General features: G+C 51.0%; 1 protein-coding gene across 2 annotated transcripts in view; it reads left to right on the forward strand.

Annotated features, from left to right (window-relative positions):
- The window catches only part of LOC137427166 (uncharacterized), an 80,369-nt gene that overhangs the window by 34,577 nt on the left and 31,325 nt on the right, over window positions 1-14,467 (forward strand). For both annotated transcript variants that reach the window (XM_068116395.2, XM_078778606.1), the window contains exon 2: window positions 13,987-14,086. In XM_068116395.2, the coding sequence (XP_067972496.1) occupies window positions 13,987-14,086 (100 nt within the window). The remainder of the gene's footprint in view (window positions 1-13,986; window positions 14,087-14,467) is intronic.

The following is a 14,467-nucleotide window of genomic DNA, read 5'->3' on the forward strand; positions in this document are numbered from 1 at the left end:
CTTGAAATTGGCCAAACATTTTAACTTGGAGGTCCGAACTAATTTGAGGAAGGCAGAGTTGCAGGCCACGGTGATACAATCTATGGTGGGATTAGGAACATGGGACGAGTTAGCCTGGGAGTGGCTACCCGAAGAACCAGAAGATGTTGAGCTCCGGAAACTGGAGTTGCAATTACGGAGCCAGGAACGGATTAAAGAAGAAGAAAGGAAAGCAGAAAAGGAAAGAGCAGAAGAGGAAAGGAAAGCAGAAGAGAGGAGAGAAGAGAAACAAGCAGAGGAAAGGAGAGTGGAACGAGAACTCCAGGAAAGGTTAAAAGAAGAGGAAAGGAAAGCAGAAAAGGAAAGAGCAGAAGAAGAAAGGAAAGCAGAAGAGAGGAGAGAAGAGAAACAAGCAGAGGAGAGGAGAGCTGCAAGGGAACTCGAAGCAGAGGAGAGAAAAGCAGAAAGGGAATTAAAGGAACGTGACATGGAGCTTCGGCAGGAAATTAAATTCAAGGAGCTGGAGTTAATGAGAGAACGGGGAGAGGCACCACCCTTGCTGACGGGGTCGACACCTAACCAGAAAACCTGGGATGTGGGCAGACATGTGAGGCTGGTTCCACCGTTCAGTGAAAAGGAAGTCGCGAAATTTTTTCCACACTTTGAGAAAGTGGCTCGACAATTAAACTGGCCGGAGGAGGCCTGGACCATACTAGTGCAAAGTGTGCTGGTGGGAAAAGCTCAAGAGATTTATTCGGCGCTACCAATGGACCAATGTGCAGATTATGAGGTACTGAAGAAGCACATCCTCAAAGCCTATGAGTTGGTTCCGGAAGCTTACAGGCAAAAATTCAGGAATGCCAGGAAGAGGGAGAGTGAGACCCATGTGGAGTTTGCCAGAGTGAAAGAAAACATGTTTGATCGGTGGTGTGAGTCAAAAGGAGTCGGGAAAGACTTCGAAACATTGCGTGACTTGATCCTGGTGGAGGAATTCCAGCAGTGTGTCCACGAGGACATCAAAGTGTACCTGCAGGAAAAGAAAGTACCAAAGTTGTGGGACGCAGCCACCATGGCAGATGATTATGCCTTAACCCACCGAATAGGGGTCCACGAACCTAACTCCTCGCCTAGATCTCCGCAGGGGAGGTGGGGAACAGCAGGTGCGGAGAACGACCATACATGGCGGCGGCCTCGAGAGGATTATGGGGACAACGCGGATACCCCACCTGTTCGAAATCAGAGGGATGCGGGCCCAAGACAAACTTATAGTTCGGGGGGCCCGAGGCAGACCACGAGTTTTTCCTCCGGGCCTACTTGCGCTTTTTGCAAGAAACCGGGACACTTGATGTCCAGTTGTTACCGCATGAAAAGGGAAGACCCAGAGCGGAGTCCGACTATTACGACTCCAAATGCAATGGCCATTGTGAGAAATCGCCATCAAAAGGGTTACCAACCATTTATTTCAGAGGGGTTTGTGTCACGGGATGGAGCCTCGACTAACCGGAGACCGGTTAGGATATTGAGGGACACAGGGGCACATCAATCTTTAATGCTTGAAGGCATTTTGCCATGGTCCGAGGAGACGGCAACGGGGGATAGTGTTCGTTTACAGGGGATCGGGGGCGGTGTTAGTGCTCCACTTCATGTCATCCATTTGGAGTCCGATTTGGTGTCAGGACCGGTCACCGTCGGTTTACAAGCCACGCTTCCTGTAGAGGGTGTCTCTGTGGTTATCGGGAATGATTTGGCCGGGGGTCAAGTTTATGGTAACCTGAGGGTTGGTAAAGAGCCCAGCAGGGAAAATAACACCACACCAGCTCGGGATGGCGACAAAAGTGCCAAGTTATTTGTAGGGGGACTGAACTTCAAAACAGAGGAAGAAGTTCTGACCTCTGTCTTCAACAGATATGGGCCACTGGTGGATGTGCGGTTGGTAAGAGACAGGGAAACGCAACAGTCAAGAGGGTTCGGCTTTGTCACGTTTGCCAGCACAAAAGACGCCAGAGAGGCAGAGAAGAATTGGAATGGCAAGGATTTGGAGGGTCGGACCATAACAGTAGGGAAGGCATTTCGTAGGCGTCGAGAGGTCTACAGGAGAGGACAACTGGGCGGTAGTTTTGGTGGTGGCCGCAATCAATATTATTATGGAGGCTCCCTGAGTTACAGCAGCTCCCGAAGGAAGGATTGTCAAAGTAGTGGCCGAGAAGGAGACCGCTATTCATGGGACTACAGGGACAAGTGGTCCCACCATAATTATTAGGGAAGTTCTGAGAAGTTGAAGCACTGAATGCGGCGGAGCCGCCGAGCCAAGATTCCTACACGGATTAACCGTGAACACCGTTCCTAAAGGCGTCCATGTAGTGAATTTTCATGCACGGACTAACCGTGAACTCCACGTTCCTCAAGGCGCCCATGTAGAGAACTTTCCTGCACGGACTAACCGTGAACTCCACGTTCCTAAAGGCATCCATGTAGTGAATACTCGGCTTGGCCTCCCGGAAAAAGTGCTATCGAGTTGCTTAACTTTGGACCTTTGATCAACCCCTTAACCTTCATTCACAAGAAACTGACGGTCAAAGTCAGAGGGTCATGAGATGGAGTTTGGCTTGGCAGGAGTCCAACGGGAAATTGAACATGTAAAGGGCAGGGACAATGTCGTTGCTGGTGCTTAGTCCAGAGTGAGCAATCTGGGGGGGTTGTGGTGAAATTTTGGTTGCTTTATTTTTAAGTGATAACTGCGCCCGGGGGGAACTGATAATGTGGGGGGGGGTTGAGTTATCTGGTTTGTTTCTCCAAATTGGCCGGCAAAGAAAGTTTTCGCTGGGTTCAAACTTTCTTTCTTGAAGGGGGGGAGTGTTACATATTTAGGTGAATGTATGTGAATTACCATTCAGGTCTTTGCTTATCCATGTGTAGTAGATTAAGGGTTGTTGTGGTTGGAGGGTCAGGAGCCCTTCTGAAAAAGTGTCCGGAAACGGAAGTGACCGGAAACGGAAGAGAAAAAGACACGAGGAAGAAAAGCGACGAGTATTCTTCTTCTTCCTCGCCCCGCTCCGACGAAAGGTGGGATCGACCTTGCGCCGTGTGGAAAAGCGGCGTTCCGAAGCCCGTCTGGCGAGAGGAGTTACCGGGACGTGTACCTACCCGGTGGAGACGTCAAGTTGACGTGGGGCCGTGCATCGACCCCGCGTCTGGCACCGTTCGCGGCACCGTCTAAAAAGACGCGTACGGGTCGCACGTTGGGGCCTAACACGCGTTGCAAGCGGCGTGGGGGCTTTTGGCTTGCTTGACCGTACCCGCTTCGCGTGGCCACGAGGGGCTGCAGCCGGGTGCCTGATACGATACCTGCCCGGTGGGAACACGTCCACCCGGGGTTCGTTCAACCGCCCGAGTGCGGCGACGCCGACCATCATCTTGGTCAGGAGGGGCCCAGAGACATTGTGAGGGGCAGAGACAAAAGGGGGTCGTGAGTACCAAAAGGGGACACACATATATAAGATGGCCATCTTAAACCTCTAGGGGATTGATTGATTGTTGAGTGTGAATTGTTGATGGTTGTTTGTTGTTGATTGCTCGGGGAATATATCCGTGATTGTATCCTTGAAATTGTATGATATCCTTACCCTGGAAATATATCATTGAACATCAGTTTCTCTTGGGTGGAATTCATAGGGATTGCGTTGCGAAAGCGCATATATAATACTACTTTCTGGCGAAGGTCCTCTCACGGTCCGGGGGTCACCGAGACCAGGTAGTCACCGAGGGGACCACGTAACACTATATATATATATATAATATGATATCTGGGTTGGGATTTGGACTTCTGGGTATAACAATATATATATAAAATATCTGGGTCTGGATTCATACTTCTGGGTATAAAAACCACCTTTAGAGGCCATTTTTCCCCGCAAGCGGGGGTTGGCCTTTTTCGGGAACTGTGGTTGTTGTTGTTTTTCGGTCCCCTTTTTGAAGCAATGTTTTACGGCCGGATGCCCTTCCTGACGCCAACCCTTTTTGCCGCCTTTAACGACAAGCAGGGAATTACCAGTGAACTGGTACTCAAATTGCCGACCTCGGAAGGATGACAGGCTGAGTCAACCCCCCTGGCGTTAATTCAGCAATTGACCGGGATTCGAACCCAGGATCCTAGGATCCTAAGCCGGCACCCTAGCCGCTAGCCCAACACCAGGGACTTCTGGGTATAACAATATATATACCCCTTCCCCACTATATATATATATAAATAAATAAAAAATCTGGTTCTGGATTCAGATTTCTGGGTATTACCATATATATTGTTACGGATCTCAGAGACGGCACTCCCCTTAGCAAGGGGGGGTTAATCCCCTTGGCCTGTTAAGCTGGCCGTCTCTGGTCGTGGTACTTGTAACGCTCCTTTGCGGGGTGGAATTGATCAGGGTTATTGGTCAAGGTGTTCTCCCGAATACCTTTACCAATCCCTCCACAAAACAGGGAGACAAGTACCGCTCGAACCACAGACAAGATGGTATTTGCCGAGCGGTTTAGCAATCCGCAGCTCGAGCCATTAACAAAGGACTAAACCCGACTATTGCGGTTGGCCGAATCGTGCCACAGGTACTCAATCGAAAGAAGGGACTAAAGCGATCGGGGGAAAGAAGCAACCAAAGTAAGGAATACCAGACATTTATTAATTATTTACAAAACCAAAGAACCAAAGAAGAAACGAAAGTAATATACAGAAGAAGAAGAAGAAGACACAGGGCAGCCTTAAGCAGTCTTATATTACCCCAAGACAAACAAACAGGACAGACAAACAGACTTACACAAAAGGGGAATAGCAGGCAGGAATGACTGGAAGAAGGGATGAGAAGGCCCAGGCAGATGGTAGGCATCGAGGTCCGGCTCCAGGAGTCGACTCGCGCCGTGGCGGGAAAACCCTGGCAGGCAGCGAGCGCGTATCGTTCACCGCGAGCGGACGTTGCATATAGCGATGGGATTGGGATGCTCCGTCTTCTCACGCGTCCCTCTCGCCAACTCTCCTGAACCCTCTCACTCAACTGGTACCTTCTCACCCGACTCGTACCTTCTCACGCGTCTCTCTCTGCCTTCTTCGTCAAAAGGCTTCGCGCTCATCCTTATATTACGCGTGTTGCAATCAATGCGCGCTTCATGGAGCCACGCCCGCGATGGTCTTTCGTCAGCCCTGGTTGGCTGGTGGGGGCTCGCTGGCCCCGCCTCGGGTGGTGCGTCGGCGTGCCATGCCCGTGATCTGGCGGCTCCGCCCCCTTCTTCCTCGGCTGGACCGCATGGCTAATGGTGGCTTGGGGCAATCAAACGAACCAAGACAAGGGGCAGCGAACGCTGCTCGACCGTTACTTTGCGGAGACGTGGGTGAGGCGATTGGGGAAATTGAAAGGGGCCTATCTTATTTGATTAATGCAACGCAGATTCAACTACTGGGAACAGATCCTTAACTGAAACACATAATAATGAAATAACTACGGAGAGGTCCTATGGTTCGCTACGGACTAACTAGGGTGCGATCTTTAACAAACCAATTGATGGGGATATTTACAGGGGAACATTTATAAGGGAAACATTTACTAAAATTTACTAGTGAAGGTTCTAAAAACCGTAACAATATATATATATATATATATATATATATATATATATATATATATATAATATCTGGGTTGGGATTTGGACTTCTGGGTATAACAATATATATATATATATATATATATATATATATATTGTTACAGATACGACTTTGATGGTATGGTGGGCCGAGCGGGATGGCCGCCGTATCCGTACAAGTTACCCGATTGTGCCCGAATGTTGACTAATCGCGCTACGCTGGCTCAATAGGAAAGAGAAGACACCCGGCTGGGTTATAATGACACAATACGACACCAGGGTTTCGGTTCTCAAGTATATTCGTACGGAAAAAGGTTAGATTACAACTACAAGAGGGACAGCATAGGAAGACAGGCACTTAGACACACTCTTATATTAACCCTAGACAGACCACAGATAAACGGGACAACGCTGACTCACACGGGATTTGATGGCCAGGAAAGCGGCAGTCGATGGCTCAGGTGCACCTGGCTCAGGGACAGAATCACGTACGGTGGTGTCCAGCAGATGCGGGGAGGTCGCTCAGCGCTCGTGGGTCGCGACTTTGGTGGAGATGCCGGGGAGGTCGCTCAGCGCTCGGGAGGGTGGCGTCTTGTCCTTCCAAGCTCGGGGCGCATCTCTCGTCACATCCGGCGCGGGGCCGCGTATATATCCGGCGGGGAGTGACACGCCCTCGGCTCGTTAGCGCCGCCCCAGATGGCATCGGCCCATGGCTTCTCATTGGGTGCGGGGGTTACCGGCTCCGCCCTTGACGAGGGGCCGACAGGGAGCCCCTTCGTGGTAACCCCGTGGAGCGCGTGGTCAATGGTGGCTAACCGAGCCGGAAGGAGGACGCCCACTCCCCATGCCGTCACCGCGCCGCCCCCCTCTTTTGTTGTTGTTGTTGTAGTTGGCGCTTCTTCATGGGGAAGAGATGCGGAGAGGTATGGGGAGGTCCTAAACTTCCTAACAGGTGCCATATAATCACATTCTGGTGCAACGAAGAGTCATAATTAATGGAAACAAGTCCTTAACTGACATAGATTAAGAATAACTAGGAAGATGTCCGAAAGTTGTCTACGTGTGGTGCGGGGGACCTGGGCACGACATTTAATGGGGGGATGAAGGGGAAGATCGGCTCTAATGGGTGTTGTTTACAGACAATGGGACTAGGGAATGGGGTAAGGGAGAGTTGGGGAGTATCGGAGAAAATAGGGGAATATTTACAAGCGGATATGGAGGCCAAATTCCATATTCGCAACATTGCACCCTTCTCTACCCTCGGGGCGTCCCGACCCGATAAATTTTTACCTACTTTAGTGTGGCACGCAATGTAGTTCCCTCTACTATTAACTCTACCCTGAGTGCGACAGTTTTACAGATATTCACAAATGAGTAAATATGTCCCCCTGCGACGTTGCACCCTTCTCCTCACAGAAACACACCCACAGGATAACCGAATCCGGAAAGAATTCTCAAACTAAACATACAGCCGGTAGGGAGCATTATTTACAAGACTACGCTGCTATTTACACTACGATCCAGGACCTGTTTTTGGAGGAACACATGCAGATGTTATGCATAGAGAGAGCGCGCTTGCCAACATCGATACACCAACCCACGAGTGCTCTGTGGCCGACGGCCTTTAATAACGTGCAGAGCACCCTTTCCCAGCATCAAAAGCACCACCCCACCACCAATCGGTGCAGTCACCATTGTTCATTGGAATAAAAATAACTTCAACAACCCCTAACCCTGCAGGTGTCTCTTGCTCTTCTTGTGGTGCACTTGGTGGTGTTAACTATTAGTGGTTCACCTGTATGGCATAGGTGCCACGTTGATCCATAGGTCCATCCCCGGGTGGTGCTTGGCCGCAAACGAACTGCGGTCCATTGTGGGTGGCCACAAACATTGCGGTCCATATGGTGTACCGATCCAGGCAGCGAACAGCGAAAGTGCAGGCCCACAACTGCGCAGCCAGCACCTCTCTCTCCTCTCTCTCTACCCCAAAGCCAGATCCTCGGAGGTGGGAGACAAAAGAAGCAAACAAGTGAGTAAGGTGGTAAGGGCGCAAAAGTGCACGCAATGTAAGGTAATGCACACTGGGGGCACATGGGAACCAGGTGAGACAGGTACGTTCCTATCGTACGCCCCCCCCCCCACCAGGTAACCTACATGGCCCCTCCCTTACCCCTTACTGCATCCACACAACACAACACTACTCATAAACATCTACTTTACAAATCAACAAACATCCCTACTGTCTTCCCCGTTCCTCCCATATACCAAATTCGTCTTCTCTCCCTCCTAACCAATCAAATTTGCCATTTTCAACTCTCATCAAAATTTGCCATTTTCAACTCAACATCAAAATTTGCCATTACCAATTCATCATCAGTCCCTCCTAGGGAGGGAGAGATGGAATCACCCCAATGTCTCATCCACGTCGTGATGCGTCTCACAAATCCTCACAGCAATTCTCATTTCTGCAACACTACCAAAGAAAACACAGGTGTGGAGTCATCATCATCACCACAGGCAAGTGGCTGCGTATGGTGCGACAGGTTCATCAATCCTAACTATCTCCTAAATGACTTTAACAACTTTACACTACCCGGGGGCTTTCTCCGGCCAAACCATTGGCCCTCTTACACTATGGGTTCTAAAAACCAATTCCCATTGGCCAAACTGTGGTGCTCTTCAATTTGGGGTCTCACTCCCCCGATTCATCTCCCGGTGCCCTCGTACAATTTCTGGGCTGCGACGTGTACCTCTCCCAGTGGGTCTACCCACCTGCACACCTCCACCACTGCAGTTGCCTCCGAGCTTACCTGCTCCTTACCCTAACCTAACTACCAGGGGAAGGCCCTCTGGCTCTCTCCCCACTCCGTGCCCTCTCTGGCACTGGGCTGCCCGATCCACACCCGGGATCCTCAGGCACCCACTCACAACTACCGGCTCCCAGAGCCCACCTGCGGCCTCACCTGGCCGACATCCTCACAGTGGTGGAGTGCCCAACCAACTACACACACTAACAGGCTACACGCCCAGCCATTTCCACAACACTAATGCACCCATTCACAACACCATTCTGCAACCGCACCACAAATGCCAATATCCAACCACAATTTACCTATACCCTCTACCTAACACTTACACAACCCGCCCCGGGTACTCGTGAAAGAGGGGTCCACTCTTCCCCCATCCACACCTTCGCACCATGCACACCACTCCGTACCGCTCACTCCACACACCTGTCCTTGCACACCTGTGCTCTCACACCTGGTGCCGCCTGCACCCTTCTCTCCCCAAGCGCATTCGCGCTGATCCACACACTCACTACTCATACACTGCTCCACACACCTGTCCAGTTCTCACACCTGTGCAATCACACCTGTTCAATCTCAAACACACAGCATCATCTCAGCTAACTACTCCCCTCTGAAACTTGCGCTTCCCAGTCGTCCCTTTAAACTATTGCGCTCCCACGTCATTATCACACACACTAAACTACCTGCGTCCCCACTACAGGTATCAGTCACTAGCTAACCTTAACGTTACCTAATGTCATCTTCGCTAGATCCCTACACACCATATCCTAACCCACCCGGGCTAGTTTTCACTGCCATACACCCCACAAGCTATTGCTCCTTTGCCCCCCACATGGGAAGGGTGGCAGGGATGCCATCCCACCACATCGGGGGTCTCTCACTACCAATTTTGCACATCAAATTTCAACAAATCAAAAATTTGCCAATCACTGCCCATCATCTGCCAATCACTACTGCCAATCCTTTGCCAATCATCAAATTTTGCTTTTCTCTAATTTTGGGTCCAAAACACTAACCTCATCACCCAGTCTACTCACTAATACCTCTCGGTGCGCCAATCCCTGTCCAAAGCCCGGCTTCGTAAAGCCAAGCAATGGATGCTGGTTATTTTGTGCTCGCGGCTGGGTGCGTCCGGCATTCGGTGCAGGGAAGGAGGTTTACCCGGGCCGAGATCCCACGCATCACCTCGGCGTGGAGCCATCCAATGTCCCGATCTCGACCTGCCGGCACGTCTCAACAAAACGTGGTCGCCATGACGACCCTTCCTATCCAGCCGCCCGCTCCGCCTAGTGGAGCACGGACGCGGCCGTTCAAAGCGAGGCCCGGCACGCTCTATTCGGCCCGATTCGGCTATAAGTCGTTCTAAACTCTACCCCGTCTAACGTCGATGCTTCACCTGCATGCTTACACCCCGAAGCCCGCTCCTTTCTCACACATCCAGCTGTGCCCATGCTCCTCGTACCCTTCCTTACACACCCAGGTACACCCATTCCACTCACAGCCTTGGTCACACACCTGACCACCGAACACTTTGGCACACATTCGTTGCTCGCACACCTCACCAATACACCTCTTCGCGCCCCCTCCTCAGTCACCTCCTCTGTGACAATCACAGGTGTGCTCTCATTCGCACACCCAACCACGTGCCTCACCACCAACTCCAGCGTGCATTCCCACTCACGCTCTACCATTCCAGGTGTGCATCCTTCCATCCCAGGTGTACATCCTCGCTCACCTGTCACAACTAACTCACGCTCCATGTCACTCTCACTACTTTCACCTCCATTCCTGACAGCGCACTCACCCTTACTCTTGACAGCACACTCTTTCCCCATGCACCTGTCCGTCACACACCTTTCTCGCGCACACTCTCCCGTTACACCCTCTGTAACACTCACCACAGGTGGACACTCTTCCTTACTTCTGACAGCGCACTCTTTCCTCATGCACCTGTCCGTCACACACCTTTCTCGCGCACACTCTCCCGTTACACCCTCTGTAACACTCACCACAGGTGGACACTCTTCCTTACTTCTGACAGCGCACTCTTTCCTCATGCACCTGTCCGTCACACACCTTTCTCGCGCACACTCTCCCGTTACACCCTCTGTAACACTCACCACAGGTGGACACTCTTCCTTACTTCTGACAGCGCACTCTTTCCTCATGCACCTGTCCGTCACACACCTTTCTCGCGCACACTCTCCCGTTACACCCTCTGTAACACTCACCACAGGTGGACACTCTTCCTTACTTCTGACAGCGCACTCTTTCCTCATGCACCTGTCCGTCACACACCTTTCTCGCGCACACTCTCCCGTTACACCCTCTGTAACACTCACCACACCGCGCTTCCACGTGCTCCCTCGCACACGCGCTACGACCGACTCACTCTCGCCAGCACACTCACTCCTTGGCACGCACTTTTTCCTCACACACCCCAGAGTCGGATTTTCTCGCACACCTCCTTTTTCGCACACCAGACCTGTCGCACACTTCACCAACGGCCTCTCACGAACACCCGGGTCCATCTCGACCCCCAAGCTCCTTAAATCCCCTGGCGCATCATACGCACGACCATATTGGTCACCACTTACACCGGGTCCTCTTCCTCTTCGCTTCTCCTCCATCACCTGCGAATCCCTCATCCGGTTAATGAGCACATCATCACGATCCAACCACAGACTTTGGACCAATTCTTTTATCTCCTCTTTTATCTCTTTCTTATCCCCTCTCCGTCGCTTCTTAATTTCGCTCACCCCTTCTTCCACTTCTTCTAATTTGTGCCTCACCTCTTTTATTCCCCGGTACGTCTCCTCAAGCTCATCCTCTAAGGCTACCTTGACCGTTTCCAGGTGCGTCCTCACCTGCCGGTCCTTCGTCTCCATTACCTCTATCACCTCGTCCAACCTCGTTGTCAGTCCCTCACGTACCATCTGACATTCCCTCTTTGTCGCTATCAAGTCATCTTTTAGTTCTTTCTGTGTCGCCTTTAAACCTCCTAATACCGCAGTGTTCCTTTGAACCTGCTCCACTAACTCCGTCTGTCCCACCGTCAGCTGCTCCACCTCCTGCGTCAGGTCCTCTATGCCCCCTTGTAACTTTACAGTCCCCTTTCTCACCTCCTTTTCCATGTGCTCCTCACAGTGCCTCACCTCCTCGCGCACTCCTCCGACCTCCTCACTCACTCCTCTTCTGATCTCTTCTCCCATCACTTGCATCTCCTGCCCAGATGCCACCCTCATCTGCTCCATTTCCTCCCTGTGAGCATCCAGTTTGGTTTCTACCCCCATTCTGACCCCCTCTATCTGCTGCTCCATTTGTTTAACTTCCCTTTCCGCTTGGTCCCTCATGTCCCTCAATTTGCCTTCCATACTGTTTTCTAACCCCTCTAACCCTTTTTGCATCCCTTCCATTTGATTCTCTTGAGCGGCCATTCTGTTTTCTACCCCCGTTAACCCATTTTTCACTTCTTTTATCCCGTTGTCTAACCCCTCAAAATTATTGTCTAACTTCCCAATTTTCTTGTCTAACTCCTCAAAATTATTATCTAACTTCCCAATTTTCTTGTCTAACTCCTCAAAATTATTGTCTAACTTCTCACCGGTACCCCTCGCTTCGTCCCTCATTACCCCCATTTGGTTTCCCATTACCCCCATTTGGCCCTCCAATCGCTCACCCTGAGCATCCATCCGGTTCCCCAATTGGTTACTCTGCAGTTTGAGGGACGCCTGCATTTGCGCCATAAATTGCTCCATGAGGACCTGCATCTGGGCCATCCCTCCCACTTGTGCAGCGGGTGCGGCCGCCGTAGCTATGTGCGAGGCGCCATTTCGCGCGTCTGCTACCCCCGCTGTTTCGCTCTCCTCACGTGTCTCAATTTGGTCCTGGACCGACCCTGCTTCACTCTCCCCTACCGGACCCCAGCCGTCTTGATCCGCCATAGCGCGACTTGCAAAATTCGAGTTTCGTAAAACAAAACAAATTTCGGCCGCTCCAAATTTTGACCAAATTTTTTTTTTCCTCTATTCGTTTTTTTTTTCAAAATTTGGTCGGGCCTCGAATCTCACTCCCGACACCAATTGTTACAGATACGACTTTGATGGTATGGTGGGCCGAGCGGGATGGCCGCCGTATCCGTACAAGTTACCCGATTGTGCCCGAATGTTGACTAATCGCGCTACGCTGGCTCAATAGGAAAGAGAAGACACCCGGCTGGGTTATAATGACACAATACGACACCAGGGTTTCGGTTCTCAAGTATATTCGTACGGAAAAAGGTTAGATTACAACTACAAGAGGGACAGCATAGGAAGACAGGCACTTAGACACACTCTTATATTAACCCTAGACAGACCACAGATAAACGGGACAACGCTGACTCACACGGGATTTGATGGCCAGGAAAGCGGCAGTCGATGGCTCAGGTGCACCTGGCTCAGGGACAGAATCACGTACGGTGGTGTCCAGCAGATGCGGGGAGGTCGCTCAGCGCTCGTGGGTCGCGACTTTGGTGGAGATGCCGGGGAGGTCGCTCAGCGCTCGGGAGGGTGGCGTCTTGTCCTTCCAAGCTCGGGGCGCATCTCTCGTCACATCCGGCGCGGGGCCGCGTATATATCCGGCGGGGAGTGACACGCCCTCGGCTCGTTAGCGCCGCCCCAGATGGCATCGGCCCATGGCTTCTCATTGGGTGCGGGGGTTACCGGCTCCGCCCTTGACGAGGGGCCGACAGGGAGCCCCTTCGTGGTAACCCCGTGGAGCGCGTGGTCAATGGTGGCTAACCGAGCCGGAAGGAGGACGCCCACTCCCCATGCCGTCACCGCGCCGCCCCCCTCTTTTGTTGTTGTTGTTGTAGTTGGCGCTTCTTCATGGGGAAGAGATGCGGAGAGGTATGGGGAGGTCCTAAACTTCCTAACAGGTGCCATATAATCACATTCTGGTGCAACGAAGAGTCATAATTAATGGAAACAAGTCCTTAACTGACATAGATTAAGAATAACTAGGAAGATGTCCGAAAGTTGTCTACGTGTGGTGCGGGGGACCTGGGCACGACATTTAATGGGGGGATGAAGGGGAAGATCGGCTCTAATGGGTGTTGTTTACAGACAATGGGACTAGGGAATGGGGTAAGGGAGAGTTGGGGAGTATCGGAGAAAATAGGGGAATATTTACAAGCGGATATGGAGGCCAAATTCCATATTCGCAACAATATATATAAAATATCTGGGTTGGGATTTGGACCCAGGCTGGACAGCTTGGAGCCGAATGCGCATACCTCTCGGCCCTCCTGTCAACCCACCCTTACCATGATACAAGATCTCACTATGGCTCGGTGAGGTATATTCCAGGATCTTTTTTCCTTAAATAGTGAGGCTTTTAAATATTTCATTTCCGTGCGGAACGTTTCAGCGAATGGTTTTAACGGTGATGTTTTGTAATATTAGGATGTTTGTAAACTGTGAACACAGCTTGAAAACCCACATGACTTTCCAGTACACCTAATACTTACCCTGATTATTTTCATGAACAATTGGTTTGGTGATTCTCTCATGCGAAGCAATGGTATGTGCAGGTGCTGGCCACACGGAGCCCTGTAAGAAGGATGAGGAGGCGTTCTGCGTGAACGGTGGACAGTGTTACCGGCTACCTCAGATACAAAAGTTTGCCTGCAGGTCTCACTGTCATAACTATTTCTATCCCTTCCATTCACACTCGGAAACACACGATCTCTCCCCCGATATTTTGCACGCACCCATCCCTCCCTGCTCCCCTCAACACCTGTTCTATGACACATGCTCACCCTATTCTCTTATCTCACCTTTATCTTCTCACTCACTCTTTCTTATCACTCAGAAAGATTGTTCTTTGTTGCCATCCAGTTTATTATTCTTCCCTTGTGTTCCCTTCAACATTTATTGGTGCCATAACTCACTTCATGGCTTTACCAGATATTGCTTGTTGTTTGTTACCTCTGCCATCGAAGGTGGATGGACGTTATGTTTTCACCCCTGTCTGTCAGTTTGTCTGTCTGTCTGTTTGTGAACAATATATCT

Source organism: Myxine glutinosa, chromosome 5 (assembly GCF_964187855.1).
Source record: "Myxine glutinosa chromosome 5, kmMyxGlut1.1, whole genome shotgun sequence".
Classification (NCBI taxonomy): domain Eukaryota; kingdom Metazoa; phylum Chordata; class Myxini; order Myxiniformes; family Myxinidae; genus Myxine; species Myxine glutinosa.